General features: G+C 49.2%; 2 protein-coding genes across 4 annotated transcripts; one reads left to right on the plus strand and one right to left on the minus strand.

The window, feature by feature from the left end:
- The first annotated feature begins 2,174 nt into the window (after positions 1 to 2,174).
- Positions 2,175 to 17,508, plus strand: LOC1271684 (E3 ubiquitin-protein ligase ZNF598). Of its 3 annotated transcripts, none has more exons than XM_061641736.1 (6): positions 2,222 to 2,396; positions 3,645 to 3,800; positions 3,905 to 4,134; positions 10,069 to 10,251; positions 10,952 to 11,161; positions 13,912 to 17,508. In XM_061641736.1, the coding sequence occupies exons 3-6, from the start codon at positions 4,080 to 4,082 to the stop codon at positions 15,789 to 15,791; spliced, it is 2,328 nt and encodes a 775-aa protein (XP_061497720.1). In that variant the 5' UTR covers positions 2,222 to 2,396; positions 3,645 to 3,800; positions 3,905 to 4,079; the 3' UTR covers positions 15,792 to 17,508. The 3 variants fall into 3 exon arrangements, with proteins under 3 accessions (XP_061497733.1, XP_061497720.1, XP_061497723.1); XM_061641739.1 differs by having other exon boundaries at positions 3,645 to 3,792; XM_061641749.1 differs by having other exon boundaries at positions 2,175 to 2,396; positions 3,645 to 4,134.
- LOC1271687 (DNA ligase 4) lies at positions 17,497 to 21,515 on the minus strand. The gene is made up of 2 exons (XM_310455.5): positions 21,080 to 21,515; positions 17,497 to 20,995 (listed from the first exon to the last, which is right to left on the minus strand). The coding sequence occupies exons 1-2, from the start codon at positions 21,206 to 21,208 to the stop codon at positions 18,380 to 18,382; spliced, it is 2,745 nt and encodes a 914-aa protein (XP_310455.5). The 5' UTR covers positions 21,209 to 21,515; the 3' UTR covers positions 17,497 to 18,379.
- Positions 21,516 to 22,897: the final 1,382 nt, after the last annotated feature.

Genomic DNA, 22,897 nt, shown 5'->3' on the forward strand with positions numbered 1-22,897 from the left:
AACTTTCGTATAACTTTGCAATTAGGGGGTGGTTTTAGCCACTTAATTAATTATTTGATATGATTTTGACTGCATCCCTACCCGCAAATTTCCGCTAAATGCCTTCTAATCGCCTTGTAATCGCCGGCGAATTGAAGGCGATCAGCAGTGCATTTAGCAGTAATTAAATGCCTTTGAAATATGTCAATGAAAAATTTCGCTTTTAATTTGAAATTGCAACTGTCAAAAGAAAACCTTACAAGCGTCTTCAACACTGCACTGTTGTAGTGTTCCCAGATATGAGCGTGAGATTCGATAGCACGATTTACGTGTTATATTCTCTTGCGTTAAGCTCTGAGCTATTTCACTTTATTAAATATGGTCTGCATTATTCGGTTGTTAAAGACCAACCCGTTGAAAGGTATTAATATATCAAACTTATTTCGATAACTCTAGTAAAAGGAGAAATGAGATACATATTTCTCCCATCCTGATTATGAAGGGTAAACATAGTCATTATTATGTTTTTTAAAAAGGTGTTTTTAAAATTTCGCTTTACATAAATTTGGTTTGCTCTAATTATAGCAAGAAAATATTAATTTAAAAAGATATAAACACAAAAAAAGATAATAAAAATTAGGATTTGAACACACGCTTTCTCGGTTCGGAACCAAAAGCGTTGTCACTACTCTGGTTGGCAGTTACATTAGTGAGGGTGCAAAACCAGCATATAAACAAGCTAAGATGGCGGCAAGTTATCTGTTCTCGTTGAATCAAAAAGTTGAAATATTTCGAAGAGAACCCGTTACAGCCTTGAAAGTTTCGGTTGAAATCTTTATTCGCCTTCTAAGGCGACTAAGGCCTTAAATGATTTCTGAATGCCTTCAAAGCCGTTTAATGCTGGTAGGGATAGCACAATTTTAAACCATTTGAAATGGTTTTTAACATTCGATCAATACGGAAAATATTTGGCATTTCACAATGGATCAAGGACCGTAAAGATATCAGGTCAAGTTATAAGCCCGTTTTGACAGCTAGGTGGAAGAAGAATCGACGAAGAAAACTGACAGTTAGTTTTCCGCGTTTGGCGAACGCTTCAAGTTCTCGAAGGAAAATTTCCATTTTAATTCACGGGCAGTGTCCTAATAAACTAAAATATTCACCCAAATTGATCTCCACCAAATATTAACCATGCAAAACGTAAACAATCCATCAATACATATACAAGCGGAAAACCATCTGTCAAAATCGTAGCCCAGGGGGGGGATCGCCAAAACCGCTATAACTACACCTCATTATACATTCCACCTTGCAATGGATGTGTTAAATCAGTACAATTTGCTCAAGGATCTGTCAAATTAGGAAAACCACGTACAGGCGGTCCCCGAGATACACGGTACCTCTCATACGCGGATTCGGAGATACGCGGTTTTCTAAATTTGACAATTCTTTGAGCAAATTGTACTGATTTGACACATCAATTGCGAATTGCCAAATAATTTCCGTTTTGATCGAATGTTCAAAACTATTTCAAAAGGTTTAAAACAGTTATATTCAGTCAGAATCATATCAAATAATTCATAAAGTGACTAAAACCGCTCCCTACTTGCAAAATTACACGAAAATTCGTGATATTTTAGCTGGAAATCACGAGATTCGACTTACGCGGAAATTCGAGATACGCGGTATTTTGCGGCCGTTTTCGGTCCCCATTAACCGTGTATCTCGGGGACCGCCTGTATCTCTGAATTCGCGCATAAGAGGACCGTGTATCTCGGGGACAGCCTGTATAGCAAAATGGCGTTCATCGAGAATGGCGTATATCGGGGAGTACCCGTATACAGATTGTTCATGATAAACGCTATTAATTTCCGCGTTAGTCAAATCCCGTGGATTGTCAGCAAAAACATCACTAATTAGTTACGCAAAGTCTCACAAATAATGATGTATAGTTTTTGAAGCTTCAAAAAAAAAAAAAAAGATTTCCATATCTGCACACAGGTACAGGCACACAGGTCTAGGGAGGTAGAAATTTCCCATAGTGATGTTCAGGCAAAGCGCTGCGGAACCGTGCATCTCCACGATGCAGCCGGAGCGAACCAGAGCGGGACGACTGGCAGCACTACCTGTCCCTTTCCTGCGCGCTCTCGAGCGATTGCCGCACCGGATGGAACCATCGTTCCAGCGGTGCACGGCGGAGCAGAACGCTCTCCATGCGTGCATGTATGATCCGGCACGCGGAGCGCACACATCACTATATACCAAACGTTGAGTGAAGCGGACGTGTGTTACCCTCCCAGAGTGCTGTGCATCCCAAAATCACAACAGTTCCTACATTTTGTATTTCGCTGCAGCAAGCGACCGTACTACGCATCGCGTACGCATACACGGCAAGTCTTACGACAGCGGCATTAAAGGTAAACACCGAAAAAAGGGGAACATACAGACAGCCTGCAAATTGGCGTGCCGTTGCGCGATCACGCAGTGTTGCCGTTCCTTGAAGGCGGCGGTGATTTTTTTTTACTTCATTCATGGCGAAGGAGTCAGCGAGAAAGAGAGAGAGAGAGAGAGAGAGAGAGAGAGATAGGAAGAGTTAAAGATACCCCGTGCGTGTGTGTGTGTGCCAAACTATAACCCATCTAATTTGTACAGAAGCTACTTCGCCTTCTTCTTCTGGCCACTAGCGTAACAACCTACGCGATCATGCCGGTCTAACCGTAGGCCGAACTGTGCCGGGGACGGTTATACACACCACGTAACATCCAAGCACAGCCAGCCCGAGTGCCACTTCCGATAGGGAGGTGCAGGAAATAGGCCTCTCCGGGAACCGGCACGAAGCCCCAAGTCCCGCAAACATTTCGCCATTTTTGTTCAGCTTCGCGTTGGTGCTTCTCTTTCTGTGAGTGAAGCATTTTGTGCACTCGGGCTCGAGATTTGGATTTTTGTAAGGTTAGGGACGAGAAAATGCAACTGTAGAGCGGGCCCGCCGCTTCGCTCCTTTTCTCGCTTTCGCCCTCTCGCTTGCCCCTGCCGTGATACGTGCCGGTTGCGTGTGTATGCGTGTAACGGCCGCAGCGGAAGGCATCAGCCTCGCCTTGTTTCCCCCTCTCTTTCGTGCCAACGCGTTTTGCGATTGCCCTACTAGCGCGGTTGCGCTGCTACGATGATGATGATTGTACATTGCTGAACCCGCACAAATATTCGGGATGCTTTCTTCCTTCTCTACTTAAGCAAAATATTTGTGTGCTCTTGTTTAATTTTTTTCCATTTTTTTGTATCTCACTTTGCCTTATTTCGCTCAAAGCAATGGATCTACCAATTGCTGTAACGTGACACACACACACACACACACACACGCACATACATACACACTCCTGGTGTGTTTTTCACGCACCAAGCCGCACTACACAGGTGCGATAGTGTGTGCGTGTGACTGTGGATTTCTGTGTATGCGTGTGCTTACTTCTGTTGTGTGCAAGAGTGAGTTAACAGAAAAAGAGAGCAAGCCCAGTTAAGGCCCCGAATAAGGTGTAATTAAGCGGGGTTTGGGCGATCGGCGGGACGGCACTAAGAGCAACTCTTTTTTTGGTACAATCAACAAAACTGCAAATAAACTAATTGTGTGTGTGTGTTTCTATGTATGTCCTTCTCATTTTCTTTTCCAGCTTCCTTCACCCGGAACCTCGTGGGCGTTGCGCACCGACGAAGACGATTCGAATTGTGCAAAACACAACCGAGCAAAGGACAGCGAACCGCCGCATTAGCTATATACACAGAACAATAGAGCGCGCGCGCGCGCATCAGTGTGTGTGGGTGTGTGCGTACGTGTGTTCGAAAGTGGTCGAGAAAAGACACAACTGTAGCTTATTTTTTTTATTTTGGTTTGTTGTTTTATTGTTGACCGTGTGGTGACCATCAATACCAGTGTTGGTGTGTGTGCTTGTCGCTGTTGCTGCATACGGAGCGAAGGCGAGAACGCCGTAAAACCGACGCAGCAATAAAAGGAAGAAGCAAAAACCGGGTGCAATAAAACATACACACACATACGACCGGCCACACATCCCTCAGAGAAAGGCAGCGAGCAGCGCAAAGCAATAATAATGGTCGCCAGCGAGCCCGAGGACGACGTCCAAAAGAATTCTCCACCTCCCATGGGTAAGTAACGCCTGGGGTCAGCCGGCCGGGGGATGGGGGAGGGTTTCAGAATCGTAAAATTTCAACACAACCCACGGTTTGCTTGGCGGGCGAAGATTATTGGGGAGTGAGAGAGAAAGAGAAATGACATGTTTCTATTCGCCCGGTGAAATGAGCATGGAGCGGGCCAAGCAGCAAGAGAATGTGACAAGCCCCACAACCCTCCGACTCTTCCTTTTTTCCCAATTGCATAGGTGTGTTGGGTGGCGGTGGTGTTGTGTGGTTGTGCTGGTTTTGTATTTTGGAATTGAGTCATCCCGTCTAAATACTAAATACACAGAAGCGAGGCAACACACCAACCACGCGCCGGTTTTGTGGCAGCCAGCCGCGACTTTGCTATTTCGTCTTTTTTGTTTTTTTGTTTTCCTCTGTTTTCCCATTTTCTTCCAACTTCAAGGTGGCAACATTTTACGTTTCAAAAAAATTGGCCGCGCGGGATGCAGTTGGTGGAAGTATTTTAGGAAATGTTTGCAAGCTTACCTCATCCCGAATTAAAACGCACCGAAAAAACGTGTGAGACACAGACAGCACACAGGATGTGTCATTTCGTGCGCGCCTTCTCTTTCTCTCTCTCACGCACTCACAGGCGAATTTGTTCATCGGGCTCTCGCTCGCCAATGAAGCGTGCGTGCGGTGCGTGAGATGAAGTCATCTCATCGCAATTGCCACACACCACCACCACCGTCACCATCCTATCTTATTCTCGTGTGTGGCTGTGTCTGCACCGTGAAATCATTCTTATTTTCATATCTTTTTCGGAACTTCACACACACACACACACACACACACACACACACACACACACACACACACACACACGTAGACGATGCTAAAAAAGTGACCCAACTACAAAATCGACATGCTTTCACGTTCTACCCAATAGATCGGTAAACCTGAGTGAGCGAGAAAGTATGTTGGTTTTGTCGCTTGGGGAGGAAATAGAGTGCCTGCGTGATGCAATATCTATTCGCGCATCTCTCTTCATATACATCATCAGCGCGCGCACACATGCATATGGGCAGCGCCGGTGCTGATGGCGTTTTCGCCGTGTGTGAGATGACACTCGCGACACACACACAAACGCGCGCGCGCATACACTGGAGCGCGTGTAAATCGTGTTCTAACACCAAGGATTGGTAATTTTGGCAAGCCTCGGTTGTAGTGCTGTTGCTGTTGGCTTACCAACCCCCTCCAGCAACACAAGCACAATGACCTCTCCCACTAACGCCGCGGGTGCTGCAAAAGTCACGCGCCTGGTCCGTGCTGCGCCCAACCGTACACGCACGTGTGCGCGCGTGTCATCATTTTTTTTTTGGTGTCGACACACCAATTCGCTGAAGTAGTGCGAAAAAAACACATATTGCTAAATAGCGGTAAGGATCAACTGAAATGGCTGAAATTGATAGAGTCTTAGGATGCAACACGAGAACAGAAACAGAGAAGCAAAATGGAGTTGAAGAAAACTGTAATCAATTGAGCGTGTGGTGTGTGTTAGTGTGTCTGTATTCAGGGGTGAATAATTATCAGCACACACAGTACAACGTTACTATTCACTCTCGTGTCTCTTGCTTTCACTCTCTCGCGCTCTCGCTTCTCGCGGGTAAGATGGCGCCGGCTACAAATGATTTATAAATTTGCGTGAAATGCAAAAGAAAAACAACTCGCAAGCACATTTTTCTCCAGATACGTACAAAAAAAAAACACACACACACATGAGCGCTTAGAATCAGAAAATTTCTATTCCAAGTGCCTGCTGCTAAGGCCTATCAGTGCACACAACACCACCACCCCAGTGCCTTAATTAGAAATGAGAAAAAGAGAGCGAGAGAGATCAACACACACGCACACACAATCATCACCGTAGGTTGCTCGATTTCGCTCTCGCTCGCGCATGCAGGTGAGTGAGAAAGATGCGAACGTGTCTTCCAAACACGCACGCACACATCGACGCGGATAGATGGTGAAACAAGATGCATCTAACGCGTGCGCGATACACACTTGTGTGTATGTGTGTCCGTGCTGTGCGCCAGCGACTTTACCGATCGCGAATTATGGAGCACCTTGTTTGCGGGCGCTTCATTATCTCCTTTTTCGTACTCTTTTGTCGATGAGAAAGAACGACCGGCGACGAGAAGAGGGTGTAAGCGCAAGCGCGCCATAAAAATCTAATCAAAATGGATGACTGACGTAGTGAGAATCGTGTGGCAGAAGGTGAGTTTTGCTGGTGGTGAAATTGCCGCTCCCCTACTCCTTTGCCCTTTGCCGTTGACACGTGCACATTTTGCGGCAAAAGCAGCAAGAAGGACACACCGCGCACGTCTTCTTCCTTCCGCAATTGTACGCAATTGTGTGTGTGTGTGTGTGTGTGTGTGTGACTGCGTGTGTCCTGGAGGTGTCCAAGCGATCATTAAATCGCCGCGTAACGGCGGCCACTGTTCGACGATGAGATCATATTTTATCGATCGCGTTCTCTCACCGCTGTGCCCCGCCCAGCAAAACTGGCAACCATTTGACAGTTGTTCCGTTTTTGTTGGTGCTGTTGCTTGTTTCGCACACATCCACATCCCCCTGTGTGGTATTCGATCGGCCATTGCACCACCAACCCTCGCCCCGTTTGTCGTACGCGATCGCCATCGAATCGTATAAGGACATCCCACATACCGATTGCATTAGTTAGCGATTGTTTCGTTTTGTCGACACCCTGCTTGTAGCACGCCGCCACCCCTCCGCCCCTTATCCCCTCACCATCACAACCCCTCGTGCGCTGACCGATGTACGTGCCGATGGAAAGCAGGGAAAACGCACAACTGTGCACAACCATTCGGCTCCGAAAATAGAGAGCGCGCAACAGTACTCGCAGTATAAGTGTAATGTAAGTGGTGTGTTGTATGTTCACCGCGGTGCAACGGGTTTTTGATTTGTGTGTTGCCGCCGCCGCCCCGCCGCTTCATCGTTTGGCTCAGTGGGTTTCCTTTTTTTTTGCCATTCCCCTGCTAGACTCACTTGGTTGGATGATTTTATTATTATTATTATTATTGTTATTATTATTGTGGATGTGTGATTCCTCTTCTTTATTTCATTCCGCTCCCCACACCCGTTTTCCAATCGTTGGGTGGGTGGCTGAAATTGTGCTGCCCCGTTACTAGTCCCACTTTTCCCATCCGGCGGCGCACTCCCTCCCCACTCCTTGCAACCCCGAAATGCGCAGCACACACACTGGACGAAAAACACACAACCGTGTGTCCGGTCTAGTGATGGGTAACATTTGCAAACATACGGAGTCGACTCCGATATGACTACTATAATTTCGGTACCGACTTCCGAAGTTAGGTCCGGTCAGCATTATCCGGAGTCTTTTGGAAGCGATTGGAGTCATCCGGAGGCGTCTAAAGTCGTCTGGAAGCGGAGTTATCCGGAGTCTTCCGGAGTGCAACTCCGAGCTATTCCGGACAACTCTGAACGACTCCGGACGGACGGAGCTTGCAGTTATGACTTTGCCGGAGTCAAAATCGGACTAACAATAGCCGGAGTTGTCCGAAGTCTATAGCCGGAGTGGGCCTTTAAAACAAAGGCATAAATACGAAAAACTCGCGCAATGTGAAAGCCAAAAACACACAACGAAATGAAATGCCTGATCACAAGCACATTGCACTGGACAGCTTCAGTTGACTCCCACCGATTCCGGTCGGCTATGGACGACTCCTGACGACTCCGACTTTGGATGACTCTGACTCTGATCAAGGACGACTCCGCATGACACCGACTCTGGAATCGCCCGAAGTCTTCCGAAGTCCATCAGAGTCGGAGTCATTCGGAGTCGTTTGGAGTCGTCCGAAGTCGTCCGAAGTCGTCTGGAGACGGAGCCACCCAAAATCTTCCAGAGTCATCCGGAGTCTTCCGGAGTTCGACTCCGAACGACTCCGAACGACTCCAGAGGATTAAGATTCCAGACGACTCCAAATGACTCCAGACGACTCCACACGACTCCACACGACTCCACACGACTCCAGACGACTCCGATCGAGGACGACTCCGAATGACTCCGACTCCGGAATCGCCCGGAGTGTTCAGAAGTCCACGGGAGTCAGTGTCATTCGGAGTCGTCCGTAGTCGTCTGGAGGCGGAGTCATCCAGAATCTCCGAGAGACATCCGGAGTCTTCCGGAGTCCGACTTCGGGCAACTCTGGGCAACTCCGGACGACTCCGGACAATTCCGGATGTCTCTGGACGACTCCGGACGATTTCGGATGTCTCTGGACGACTCCGAACGACTCCTGAAGACTCCGGACGACTCTGAGTTCGATCGAGGAGGACTCTGAATGTCTCTGAATGAGGACTCTGAACCCAGACAACTACGGCTCTGGACGACTCCTACTCCGTACGAAACTATTGGTTTCTATTTTGCCGGAGTCGGAATCGTATTAACAATAGTCGGAGTCGTAGGTGTGCTTCAGAGAGCACATCACTGCTCCGATCGGACAGCTGCTTTTGTTGAGCAGCACGTTCGAACAGATCGATGAATCTTTTCGCAGGAATGTTATGAATTTTGTCCGCTATTTACCATACACTCGTCTCGTTAGAATATCACACAAAGTACTTATCACTAATACCTATCCTCGGCTTAAGTTTTCAGTCTTTGCAGCCCTTCACAGACACTGACGGTAGCAGATAGTTTTTATGAGTGTGTTTCCTCCTGCAAACAAAAATACAGTAAACCATTAAACAATACTTTAAATAGCGGATTTTTACGATCAAAACCAAGTCAAACCCATAAATCGGAAAGAAGGCCCATGCATACTCAGGATAATAAATGTAAAGAAAATGCTTAATACGTGACTAAATAACACTGACGATCGCTAATTATTCCGCTCCGCTCTTGCGCACAGAATTGTTTCAGCCCCTCCCCTCAAACGCGAACCTGTACTTGTGTGTGTGTGTGTGTGTGTGTGTGTGTGTGTGGTTGTGCTGTGCGTATGTATGTGCATGTGTATAAAGCGGAAACATTCCAGCAGAAGAAACAACCACCGCCCACCAACCCACCAACCCAGCGCACGCACTACAATCTGCTTCAATCTACAATCAACAATCACAAACGCACGCCGCTGCTAATCTTCCTTCCTAATGCAGTCCTCGGCATAATTCGGATCTGCGTGTGCTCTCTTCTGTCTGCTTCAATCAACCGAAAAAGACAACTCCCAATACCATCGATCAACCGCGCTCAACCGCTGACACAGAATGTACTTCAACGCACAAACAAACACACACACGCATAAAGTACAGGGAAGCTACTGGTGATGGTGCGACTGCGGATGTTTATGTTTAAAAGTTTTAATTAATCTGGGGTTTTCTAACGCAGCCAGAAACCAGAAGCTCTTTTTTTCGTGTAGAAAGTGTCAATGTTTACCAAACTGCTGACATTGCAAACAAATCGGCGGATACATTTGAATCCCGGCGTCCGGATTAGAAAGTGATCACGAAGGCAAACACCACTACAGTTTGTTCCGGGGGTTGGTGATTGGATAGGGAAAGGTTGCAATGCAGCGCCAAAGTTATATTTAGCTTGCATTACTCATTGCTTTTGGGGACAAATTTGATCCAAAGCGGACATTGCTGTAGAAGGCGTATAAACATTTACTTTATATATATAACACCATGATGCAACAGGCAAACGATTGCTATCGACATCTCGCCCGCACATTTCACCACGTGTTCATGGCGACCGAGGGGCATAAAGCAGCATTCGATGATTCGGAAGCAATACAGGATTTAGGAGGGATCGCTTGGGGGCATCGTAATTGATAGAAATTAGCTTCCAAAATCTATTCCAAACCTCCACTTTAAACCGAACCGCTTCGTTTCTTTTCGGTATGTTGCGCGTACGCGTGCGCCTTGCAGAGAACAACGATGACAACGCACCCTCGAAACGCTTCTACCGGCAGCAGGTGTGGACCACGATGAAAGCCCTCTTCCCGCAGGGTTCGGCCTCGAGCAACTACGTCAACAGAAAGATACCACTCTTTCCGGCAGCGGAACAGACGGCCGAGCGACTCGCCGAAACCCCCGAATTCAAACAAGCGAGTAAGTAGCCCGGCGAACCCGTTTACAAGCCATTTCTAACCGATTCCGATTCCGTGTTTGGAATCAATTGCGGAGCCGATTCCGATGCTGGAATCGATTCCGATGCTGGAATCGATTCCGATTGCGGAGTCCATTCCGGAACCGTATTCGGAGTTGATTCCGGAGGCAATTCTGGAGCCGATTCCAGAGTTGAATTTAGGTTCCGGAATCAGAATCGGCTCCGTAATCGCAATTTGTTCCGATAACAGAATCAGAACTGTATCGAGAATTGGAATTAGCTCCGGAATAAGGATCAGTTCTCGAATTGAAACAGCATGTTGCAGAAGCGAAATCAGTCCGGAAATCTGCATGAGAATTGATCATTTACAAGTAAATTTTGATTCTTTGCGGCTATCAATACGTAGCATCATTAGATCCAAACGTCTCTTATGGAGATACAGAAACCGATTTCGATTTCGAAGCTGATTCTGATTTCGAAGCCAATTCCGATTCCGGAGCCGATTCCAATTCCGGAACCGATTACGATTCCGATTCCGATTCCAGAGCCGATTCCGAAATCGATTTTTGTACCTGTTTCTGGACTGATTCCGGTAACTAATTCGCGAAAATCCGGAATCGATTCCAAATCGGCATTTTTCCCATCACTAGAAAGTAGCCCTTTATCACTAACGTTTTTTTATTGCTTCTGTACCATCAACAGCGAACATTAAGGTGAACATCGATATGGCGCAGGAAGCGGTCAAGCTGCAGGTGCTGAAGGCGAACAAAACGCTCTTCGTCGCGCCGTCGCAAAAGTCCGACTACCTGTACGCGAAGATCAAGCTGCCGAGCAGTGTGGAGGAGGTGCCGCTCGTCCAACAGAGACGCATCGTCAAGATGCTGGCCGGCGAGGACACATACGAGGAGCTCGGTACGTTCCCCCCCCCCCAGATTCATGCGCAATTAGAGCCGTGCTTGAACTACCTTTTCTTTCTCTACACCCCCCCCCCCCCCCCCTTTCCCTGCCTGCGCTTCTGTGTTGTTCGTTTATTTTCTACATTTGTTTTCGTACAGCTGGATGTTTCGTTGCTAGTGCAGCTGAGATTAATACACTTGGTGATAGAGAAAGGTGTAACAGGTTAATCTGTCTACTGCTTCGCGTTGTCTGATAAGCCAAGCCAGCGGTTTTGACGGTGCAAATTTGTGCCCACAAAAACACACGCATTTGTGTTGCCGGCGAATGCTACAAGCTTTCAAATAATTATCATTATTAGAACTAATGAATTATTCAACTGTTAGAGAATGCGCGTACCATGTTCCTTCATTAATTGATCAACCGACAAGTAACGATCGTGTGTGTGAACTGATTCTGGTTAGGGAGCTACCTAATGATGATTGTTTTCATTAGCACTCCAGCTCTGCCACGCCATACCCTTTCACTCACGTCGGTTCAAACTGTTTTACAGCGGTTTGTTACGGGGAATAGATTCCAATAGCTGGCATTGATTGTGAACAGCATTTTAGAAACTCGCTTCCTACCAATTTCGATAGAAATACTTTTTTAATATGGCGACTAATATCAAAGCTGTAAGCTCACCTGTACTACTAACCTGTAGCGAAATCGTTTGTAACATCCAATCAAAAAGTAATGCATGTTTGTACTGACGGCTCTAAACGTAATTCCTAAACGTTTAGCAGAAGTATAATGGTCTAAGCAGCAACCATGCCTAAAGAGAGGCTCAATCTGATACTTTCCCCAAAATAATTTTGGGGAAGTTTCGACGAATAAGATTTACATTTTTACATTTTTAAAATTAGGCCAAAAGTTCCTCGATACGAATTAGTTGGCATGTTTCCAATAATTTGCTGTTCGATTTGAAACGCACTAGTCCATTCGACTGCCGTTCGAACACCGTGATCATAAATACTGTAAAACAATTTTTCTTGATTTTTAACCGTTTAATTAAACAAAAACAATGTGTCCGGAATTCCATGTTCGATTTCAGGAAAATACACATTGTTGTTTTTTGTTCTATAGGGTAAATGTACCTATAGTGGTGGTAGTACCAATAGTGGTGCTATTGCTCTAAAATACGGTTCATAGGGCAAATTAAAAGTAATTAAGTTATTTAAGTTTGTGTGAAATGTTCTTTAGCCTTTTACAAAGGGTTTAAAAGTTAAATGGGGCCATTCCGGTACTTAGTGACCGAAAAATCCATTATTTTGTGAAATGTGTCAACATTTTTCCAAAATCCTTAGGATTTCATAACGAAACTCATATTTCTGTTAACGTTCTAAATGATCACATACCCACGCAATTACTAGTTTTTCAACATGACTGTTATGGAATGTTATTGTTTTACTAAAATTATTTGCATTTTGACCAAATTTATGCATTTTTAAGTGTTTTTTACCATAGTGCCATTATAGGTACACAAATCAGACATGTTCCTATAGTGGTTATAGTTATAAAATCAATAAATACAGGTCATTTTAGATTTTTTCGAGGAAATTTTTGACATGTCGTACTGTTTTCACTAAAATAAGCAACAGAAATGAGTTTTATTTAGGTAATTTACCAAAAACAGGCCAAAATTCGCTTATCTGGCTGAATGAAAAATTGACTTCAAATCAAGCACACTCTTCCGGGTGTTGGTTGATGACAGGTGTGATGCAGTACTTTAGTGAATAGTTTTATCAAACAAATTTATACATTTTTTTACGATCAAATTATGCAAGAAACCAATATTATGGCAGTAATCGTTGCTATTCACACGAAAACATCTTCAAAACTAAGTTATATTGATATTATACACTGTTTTGAGGCATCCTTGTTTACCACCACTATAGGAACACAATACGACGACTATAGGTACCATACCACCATTATAGGTACAACGAAGCAATCACAAAAATATGTATTTTTTCGTAAATTTGATGTGTTTCATGGTAAAAATGGTTGCGATTGCGAAGATAAAACATATTCCAATTGCTATGTGTTAAAATATTCAGAAATTGTCCTTCCTGACACTTTAAATCCATTAAAACACATCGGTACCTCTACAAATTGCACCACTATTGGTACATTTACCCTAACTCGAACAGTTTTTTTTTGGAATTCTTATATTATTTTGAACACGCATGGAGAGAAGATAGAGGAAAACACCGATAAGGTTGGTCTGACAATCAGTAGAGAAATCTGCGAAGTTGAAAATCTCTTCATAGTTCAGACGTCCGGAATGGACTGGCAGGTACTGTAGAATTGCAAATGCGAATATACATTTTGGTTCAAGCGGTCCCAGGCCACACACCCAAACGCCTCGGCTTAGGCGCAAAAATGGATGTCTTAGAGCCAAAGTTTGGTGGCAACGACTGTAATTGCTCAGTTTGAACATGTCGCTAATTTAGTCACATTACGAATATGTAAATAGATTTCGTTACAAAGTAAAAATCATGATTTCAATAACATGAAACCCCAACACGTGGAACTATAGAAAAAAAAGAACAACAACACTGCAATTAGAAGCCTTAACATACGAACGACTTAATCAGGATTAGCCTGGCGCTCTGCAGACAGCGTGTTGTTTAATGTTTACTTTTTAACGAAAAAATCGCGATTAAACTAATTTCTCTCTTACTCTCCCGCTCTCTCTCTCTTTACTACGCCCTGCCTACAAACAGGCATCGATCAGACCGAACCGCTCGACATGGTTGTGGTCGGGTGCGTGGCCGTGTCCGAGCGCGGCCAGCGCATCGGCAAGGGCAACGGGTACGTTGACCTGGAGATAGCGATCCTGGTGCAGCTGGGCGTGATCACGCCGAAGACGGTCATCGCGACGACGGTGGCGGACGAGCAGGTGTTCAGCGAGCTGCAGGCGGACCTGTTCCAGCCGTACGACTTCACGGTCGATCTGATCGTGACGCCGACGCGCGTGATACGCGTCGAGCCGCGGCCGGAGCCGCGCGCGATCGGCGTCCAGTGGGGCCTGCTGTCGTCCCGCCGGCTGGACGTGGTGCGCGTGCTGAAGAAGCTGAAGGAGCGCCTGGAGTCGGAGGGCAAGCACATCGAGCTGAAGGACGAGGACACGGACGTGGAGAGCTTCCGAAAGCGGCGCACGCGCGGCAGCGGAAGCGCCGGCGGCCAGCAGCAGGACCGGCGCCGCCAGTCGAACCGGCGCCGCCGGTCGACGCGCAACAGTGCGGCGGGCGAGGGCGGCAAGAGCGGCAACGAGCAGGACGGTGGTAATGGCGACGGCGGAAACGAGAGTGGCGAGGGCGGTGGCCCGCGCATGCGCCGGAAACGGCGCTACTCGCGCAAGCCGCGCCGCTACTCGCGCCGTGACTCGGGCGACTACGGCAGCCCGGACGGGGGCCGAACCGGCGGCGAGGAGGGCGGCGACGGTCAGCAGCACCAGCGGCAACGGCCGCACCCGGGCGGCAAGGGGGGCCGGCTGCGCCCGAACAATAAGGCGGGCGCCGCGAACGGCACCAACGGGCAGCCGGCGGCGCAGCAGAAGCAGCAGCGGCCACCGCGCCAGCCGAAACCGCAGCTGCAGGACAGTGTGCGCATCCGCGTGTCGAACATGTTCTCGGTGCCGTTCAAGGATTTCAAGGACGAGCTGCGCACGCGGGACTGCTACCCGGCCAAGATTAGCCAGAGCCGAAATGGGCGGTGCCTGCTCATCTTCCCCAAGCGCGACGACCTGGAGGAGCAGGCGCAGGCGGACGAGCTGCTGCAGAAGCTGGCCGATATGCGCATCTCGGTGCCGCAGAAGAACAGTGCCGAGCCGAAGCAGATCAAGCTGAAGTGCGAGCTGCAGCCCAAGTCGAAGGACTTTGGCGAGAACGATGCGACCTCGATCGCGTCCGCCGCGAACCGGGCCGCCCGGAAAGCGAACGACGCCGGCCAGAAGCTGGGCGTGGCCGGTGCCGCCCCACCGGCTGACGGTGCAGAGCAGCAGGGCGAAGAGCCGGCGAACGTGAGCGAGCTGTTGCAGGAGGTGCTGGCGGCGACGCAGCTCGCCGCCCGGGCCGCCAAGGCAGCGAAGGCGGTCGCGGAGAAGGTGCTGCAGGAGTCGCTGGCGGAGGCGGACAGGGAGCCGGCGTCGTCGGATGATCCGGACCGAAGCAAAAAACTGCTCGCCCAGATCGACGAGGTGACCAAAGCCGGTGCGGAAGCGCACGCCGCCGGCCTGAAGGCGGAGGCGGCCGTTGCGGCAGTGGCGCCACCGGCGGCGACGCCGGACGCCGACGGTGCCGAAACGGCGCTGCCAACGAAGGAGCAGGTCCCGGCGATGGTCAGCGCGACCCAGGAGGTGGCTCGGGCTGCCGCCGCCGTCGCGTACGCCCTCGCCACACTGTTCGAGCTCGTTCCCCCGCCGCCGACCCGGTCCAGCGTGGCCGTCGCCCCGGTCTCGACCGTGGTCCGCCTGTTCCGCTCGCTGCTTCCCGCTAGCGCCATTAGTAGCAGCAGCAGCACCACCACCACCACCACCACCACCACCACCGCCACCGCCACTACCACCACCGACACCAATACCACTGCAACCGTGTCTTCTTAATTTAACGCAGCGACAGGAGGACGATGGCGTGCAACACTCACCTAAATGTATGGCTAGGACAACAATCACACACACACACACTTACACACAAAGAGATAAGATTTTTTGCTCGTTCCATCCCTTCACTTTTTCCCCTTCTTCCCGGACTGTGAAATGGACAGGTTTTGCTTACCTTTTTTTCTTCTTCTTTTCCTTCCCTTCCTATTGTTGGCTTTTCGATTACACGCAATTGTCGCACACCAACTCAACCAGTGCGCGTAAAATAATAGATTTATGTATTTTACAATATATATATTATACTCATTTAAATTCATAACATACGCCCTAACCCCGCCTCCTCCACCCCATTTTCACACCTCGTATTGTTGGTGTGCATACCGTGCATGCGGATGTGTGTGTGTGTGTGTGTGTGTGTGTGTGTGTGTGTGTGCGTGCGTTTTTTGTCGCCTTAATTAAGGCGCGCCACGTGACGGCACTTAGTAATCGCAATCGAATCGAGGGCGCAAACTATTAATAATTTGTATACGCTAATGTTGGTGTGTCCTTCCATTTCGCTACATCCCCGCTACCTTCCCGACTTAATACTACCACCGTCTCTGGACGCTTCGATTGTCTGGGTTTGCGCGTTAATAATGCTTATTTTTATGGTTTTCTTTTTTTTTTTGTGCGCATTCAAACACACACACACACACACATACCCACTTACTCTCAAGTTATGGTTATATTGTAACGTCCCTCACCCCTCCCGAGCGGGAGATAATTGCGGAAAGGCCTATAACATGTAGTAGCTTTGTTGAGAAAGCGAAGGGAAAACCAGAAAGGAAGTAAGTTGCTTCCTGTTTTGTTTTTTTTTTTCTCTCTTCGGTTGGTATATTTAAATCCAAGTCAGACTCGAAAAATGTTTTCTATTCCTTTTTTTTCTTTTAAAATTATTTAAAAAAATCGTAGAAACAGAAATGGTGTCGTGGGGAAAAGGTAGTGGAAGGAAGAACGAGAGCGAATGGCGCGTACACGAAAATGCGCACAGTCTTTTCAAACAAGTCACGCTGGCAGACAGGCAGGCATTAACACGGAGAGGGGGAAACCGAACGAACACTGGGTGGCAGCAGACAGGAAACATGAAAAATGAGATAAACAATTGTATATGAGAAATCCCTTTGCTCTAAGGAGATAAACACACACACACACATACATACACATACACTCACACTGTCATATTTATGCGGAATGAATTGTAATGAATTTTGAATTTGGATTATAAAACGGCAAATACATGAAGAAAAACAAACAAACAAACATGCTCGGGTATGCATAGAATGCATATACAGTTCAAGCAAGCGAAATAGATGATATACCTGTATGTAAAGTTACACACACTCACACAGTTGATGGGGAAGGGTGTGAAGGGAGCGCAGAATATCTTTCCTGCATAAATCCTGTTCCACACTAAAATAGCATAAACATTTAACCTAACGCAAACGATGTACGATGTGCGTGCTGCCGAAAATCTGAAGCGGCCGCCAGGTGGCTCGCACTCCCCCATTTCATGAATCCGCCGTCAAATAGCTGCGAATATGCCCAGCAGTACTGTACGACGACCTTTCAACCCCCTGCTAGCTCTCCCTTTCCGCTGCCGGATTCTCCTCAGATATGCATCATGCTCTCCCAGTGTATAATGAAGTGGAATAAATTTGAAGTCTAACACTCTTTTTCATAATTCTATTCTTTCGTTTGTTGGTCGTGTTTCTACGTTGCTTATTATTTACAGTGCTGCTACGTGGTAGAAACATTTTACAATTGGATAACGTACATTAATTAGGATTTGTTTTTTGAATACATGTATAGTAGTGTTGGGTAATTCTGATTCAGATGCTTGAATCGGAATGAATCTTTGAAATGATTCAATGCATCTGAAGCTGGATTGCAAAGATTCATGAATCTCGAAAGATCCACGAATCTCTAGGGATTAATTTCCTAGGAAATCTCCAAGGATTCATAGAGCTTGAGCTTTTCATTATTCTTCTTCTTGGCGTAACAACCTAGTCATGCCAACCTATACAAGCTTTCGAGACTTCTTGGTAAGTACCACGCAGCCGGTTAGTTTGTTTCGCTAAGGGGAGACAGTGGTAGGGTCGCGCAAATTCAATATTTTGAAAATCACACAAAATCATCTCTACAGATGCATATTTGCTGGCTTTATGATGGAGATATTTGATGGATTTATGAATCGCTGAAGAGTCAAACCCTTGGACATCTTTACCAGATCAATCTTTAGAATTGAGTCCATGGAGATGTATCCTTGGAGATAAATCTTTGAAAAGTTGATTTTTATAAATAAATCCTTGAAGATGAATCTTAAGACATGAATCCTTGGAGATCAATCTTTAAAAATGAATCTTTGGAAATGAGTCCATGGAGATGAATCTTTAGAGATGAATCCTTGGAGATAAAACTTTGAAGAGCCGATTCGAGAGTCGAATCACTGAATCACTGAAGCTTCATATGAATGAATCTCAACGAAAGATTCAAGGAAACCCAACACTAATGTATGTCTATGCTAAGTGCTATCCTGATGCTTTGTGACCTTTTCAGTCAGCAACGATAAAATCCGCCCCATCGCACAACTGTCCCGCCTCGATCGAGCGCGCAATCCAGCGGACCTGCAGCAGTGTCGTGTCATCCCCGCTCGCCGGCTCACCGTGCGCCATCTGGTCGGCCCACCGCTCCATCTCCTGCACCGTGGCGGTAGCGCCGGGCGCAACAAACACGTAACGCGCGCGCCCCGGCTCGGAGTCGCGCAACCAGCGGCCCCCGTACTGCACGAAGCGCAGCATGTCCCGCTGGGCCCGGAACTCGGCGACCTGCCCATCCCACGCTTGCGCGGACCGGTACAGCCGTCCGGTGAGACCGCGGAACAAACGCATGCGGGTGGCGTGCCGCACGCCCAGCAGCATCCGCTCGCCCCGTACCACCTCCCGGTCGGTCAGGCGGCCCGGCTCGCCAGTGTCGCCTCCCATGCGGCGCAACAGGGCGCCGAACGAGGTCGGTGTGGTGGGGCGCGTGTAAGAGTCACCATACCGGTCGTACTGTTGCGCCAGCCGCATGCGCGTCGGCTCCGTTGCGCTGAGCATATCCTCCGGCCGGAACGCTTCCAGCCTACCCTCGGTGCCGGCTCGCAGCAACCATTCGTCCCGCACCACGTCCCAGCGGCCCGTCTCCATGTACTTGCGCACCTTGAAGGTGACGCGCCCGGCCACGATGGCGTACGTGGCCGGGGTCGGGTTGGCGACGGCCCGGCCACCGTGCCGCCGCACGAGCCGCTCGAGTGCGTCGATGGTGGCTGCGCCCGGCTGACTGCCCACGCTCATCACGCACACGTCCCTGCCGTGCAGCATGCCGCCCGGCAGCGGGGACGATTCCTGCTCCGGGTTGCGCTCGAACGTGACCAGCGCCGCCCGTTTGCGTGGCGCCTTCGCTTTGGACACGGTCGGCGGTGCGCTCAGGTCCTCCAGCGTGACGTGCCGCTTGGCTAGCTTGGTGGCCCGTTGGCCGCCTGCGCTCGGGGCCGCCCTGTTACTGCCTGCCACCTGCTCCAGCTCGTCCAGCGTGCACACCTCGTCCGGCAGCTTGTCCGGCCGGACGGTGACGATGCGCGGGAAGCGTATGGTGTATCCGGCGGCGTACGAATCGCTCCGCACCAGCTCGGAGCCGCGCAGCTGCAGCGTGATCGAGTCGGCGGGCGCAATCCACACGTCGGGCGCGGTCTGCCCGCACTGCACCACCGCACCACCATCACCACCGTCCAACGGGCCCGTTCGCCAGTGGGGCCGCAGCGTTTGGTTCAGCTGCTGCCACTCGAGCGTCCCCAAGCCCATCGACACCTTCGCCACCGAGAGGTACTCGGGGCGGGGGGTGGTGCGGGCCGCCACCCCGACCAGGAACGCGTTCACGTACGTGCGGCGCTGGTTGTAGAAGCCGCCCAGCACGAGCAGATCGAAGTCCACCACCAGCCCGTCGACGTAGTCCGGCTTGATCTTGTACCAGCCGGTGCCGGCCCGCCGGTTCGGCCGGTACGGTGCGTCCTCGCGCTTCAACACCACGCCCTCCTGCCGCTCGTCGATCGCGCCGTTGATCAGCTCGAGCAGGTGGGGCGGGTCGCGCACACGCACCCGCCGGCACCGCTCGAGAAAGCCGAACTGTTCGCGCACCGATTCGGCGAGCAGGCGGGCCCGCTCGGCGTACGGTACGCCGGCGAGCGAGCGGCCATTGTGGTGCAGCACGTCGTACGCACAGAAGCAGGGTCGCAGCTGCGTGTTGCCCGGGCGCAGTGCCTTCACGTCCGTGCCGTCGCACTTGTCCCGGTAGCGGAGCGTGCGCCGATCGAACACCATCATCTCGCCGTCCAGCACGAGCGACCGAACGGAGGGTGCGAGCAGGGTGGCTAGCATGGGCGTCAGTGTGCCGCCGACCTGGTCCGCGCTCCGCCCGAACGACTCGCTGTAGTCGTGCCCGTTACGCGAGTAGTACCGGAAAGTCTCGCCGTCCCAGTGCACCTGGAACCGCTCGCCGTCCATCTTCGTCTCGAGCCAGTAGGCGTCGCGGCCCAGGAGCTCCCCGACCTGGCGCAGCTCCAGCCGCTGGCAGAGCATCGGGCGCACGAAGTGCAGCGGTCGGATCACGGCCCCATCCGGCTCGTCCAGCAGCTCATTCGCCGTCGCCTGTCTACTCTCGATCTGCTCCACCATCTGCTTCAGGTCGCTCGCACCATCGTAAATCGTCGGGGCGCTCGGATGGTACAGCTGCAGTATCCGCCGACTGCTCACCGCGAGACGCAGGTTTCTGAGCAGGATCCGCACCAGCCAGCGCTGGTCGAGCGGGCTGGCTCGCTCGATCAGCTGCACCAGCTCGGTCCGGGCGGCCGTTGGCCCCCCGTCCGCGATCGCATCGAGTCGAGCATTCACGTCGGCTACAGTCAGATCGCCCACCGCCGGGCAGCGGCCATGCAGCAGGGAACCGAGCCGGGTCGCCAGGTCGTCGGTGGCAGCTGAGAGCAGCCGCTGCACATCCTCGCTGCGCCGATCGAGCCCGAGCGCCCGGACGTACGCTTCGGCCAGCGAGCGCTCCCGCAGCCCGTACGCTTTCCGCTCGCGGTCCAGCCCGGGCAGGAGCAGCCGCAGCCACGCGTGGATCGAGGGACGATTGGGCTGCCGGCGGGAAACGGGAAGCAATTAATAGGTAAGCGATGGAAATGGGGATACCACTCCAGACGGCAACAACTGGCCCCTTACCCCCTCTGCGCACGATTGCCGGTAGCGCTCAAAGTCCTGGAAAAACTTGCGCAGCGCCGCCTCCTTGCCCGGCCGCTGAGCATGGTGCACCTTTTCCAGCAGCGAGCTTAGCACGCCGAACGATTCCATCGTTCGGTCCAGTCGGGAAGCGAACACAACGGCAACACTGGTCCTAGCTGGTGCAGTACGGGCTTTATCCGCTCGGGCATTGCTATTATACGCCGGTGAACCCTGACCGCTGTGGGCACAGGAATAGTCATGAAACCACAGGTAAAAGGCGGTGACTCATGCGGATCAGCTGATTGTTGCGGGGGAAACGCAAACGTAAATAAACCGAGAACTTTGACAGCGCATCGTAGCTTGCAACACAATGTAAGAAGCGGGAATAGTGTTTCGCCTAGATTGCTGATGTTGTTGTTGTTTTGAGCTTTTCATTGTGCCTTAATTTTGTGTGTAACAAAAAAGGTACTTGCGGCTTCAGCGTTGCTTTACATTTAGGCGTAAATAGCGTAAATTACCTTTCGAGTATTCGACGCATCGCACTATACGCGTCTCATAGGCCAATGCAAACGCTGTTTATTATCAGCAGAGTGACCAGAAATAACGATTTATCTCCCCTAAAATACTCAGAAATACCGTGATTAGCACTCTAAGGCCGAAATTTAAAAAGCGAAAGAACTCCGTTGGAGCCAAAGCCTCTATTCAAAACTATTCAAACTATTCAATAAACATCTAAGGCCGAAAATACACGGACCGGAATTTCGATGCTGCAGAATTCCGCCTGCTGTCAAACCCATATAAAAAGTATCAACGGCAACTTTCCCGAACTGTCATATCCATAAATTTTTCAGCAAGCGGGTTTTCGCGGCCGCGACTAACGATTTTTATTTTTTTCTACCGAAAATCGCGGATTTTTTTTTTTTCAAAATACCGTAAAATCACAAAACCATTTCCCGACTCATTGTATGCATTAAACTCCAGATAAAGATATTGAAACGAAAGCTCCATAGCTTCGCTGGTTTCCTCAATAGATGGCGTATTATAACTCATCATTATATTGCTGTCTTTTTCTTGCAATGTTTTTCGCCTAGTGTTTCTACGGAATATAGAAAGACTTCGTTTAGCAGATGGTGAACGACCGATGCATTCTAAAAATAGCAAAAAGCTGGTAGCGCCATCTGTTGGTGGGATAACCAACCAGTGGAGCGCTTTCCTCGCTTTGAGAGCTTTCTCCTTCCCGCTGTACTGATATATTATTTTGCAATGAAGTTTGCATCGCTAGAACTAGAACGGCGATACGTTTAAATACTATACTCCAATATGAACCATCTATACAGAAGCAAGTGGGAACTGAATTACGGTCGATGGTGTGGATAGCGATGTATCTGACTACACGAGAACTCATATAGATTTTTGTTCGGAAAGTTAGAAGGCTATACACATCATGATTAGATGAAACTTGTCGAAACACATTTCAAGAAAAGGACAGGAATATAATGATGAATTATAAAACGCCATTTATTGAGTAAATCAGTGAATCTATGAAGCTTTCGTTTTTTTTCTATAGATATTCGATTTTCCAGTCTTTCAGTCGAGCTTAATCTGTGGCGCTTGGGTTGCCACCGCTGAGAAGAAAATATGCAATTACAGTGGAGCACCGATTATCCGGGCTCTTCGGGACTCGACCTCGCACGGATAGTCGAATAATGCGGATAATGAGTCAAAGTATTTATTTTATCATAAAATCCTGGTTTGTTTTTGAATTAAATATTATGTTTAGGTAAAACCTAGCCAGTTTTATAAACTTCATGTTTTTCC

This window comes from Anopheles gambiae, chromosome X (assembly GCF_943734735.2).
Source record: "Anopheles gambiae chromosome X, idAnoGambNW_F1_1, whole genome shotgun sequence".
NCBI lineage: Eukaryota > Metazoa > Arthropoda > Insecta > Diptera > Culicidae > Anopheles > Anopheles gambiae.

What these genes read in the sequence shown, in the direction of transcription:
- LOC1271684 (XM_061641749.1), top strand. Translation starts at nt 4,080, where the DNA reads ATGGTCGCCAGCGAGCCCGAGGACGACGTCCAAAAGAATTCTCCACCT. An exon ending in CCCCGAATTCAAACAAGCGA is followed by an intron (nt 10,252 to 10,951) that starts GTAAGTAGCCCG and finishes TACCATCAACAG; the next exon opens with CGAACATTAAGGTGAACATC. An exon ending in GGACACATACGAGGAGCTCG is followed by an intron (nt 11,162 to 13,911) that starts GTACGTTCCCCC and finishes GCCTACAAACAG; the next exon opens with GCATCGATCAGACCGAACCG.
- LOC1271687 (XM_310455.5), bottom strand. Translation starts at nt 21,208, where the DNA reads ATGGAATCGTTCGGCGTGCTAAGCTCGCTGCTGGAAAAGGTGCACCAT. An exon ending in GGCAATCGTGCGCAGAGGGG is followed by an intron (nt 20,996 to 21,079) that starts GTAAGGGGCCAG and finishes TCCCGCCGGCAG; the next exon opens with CCCAATCGTCCCTCGATCCA.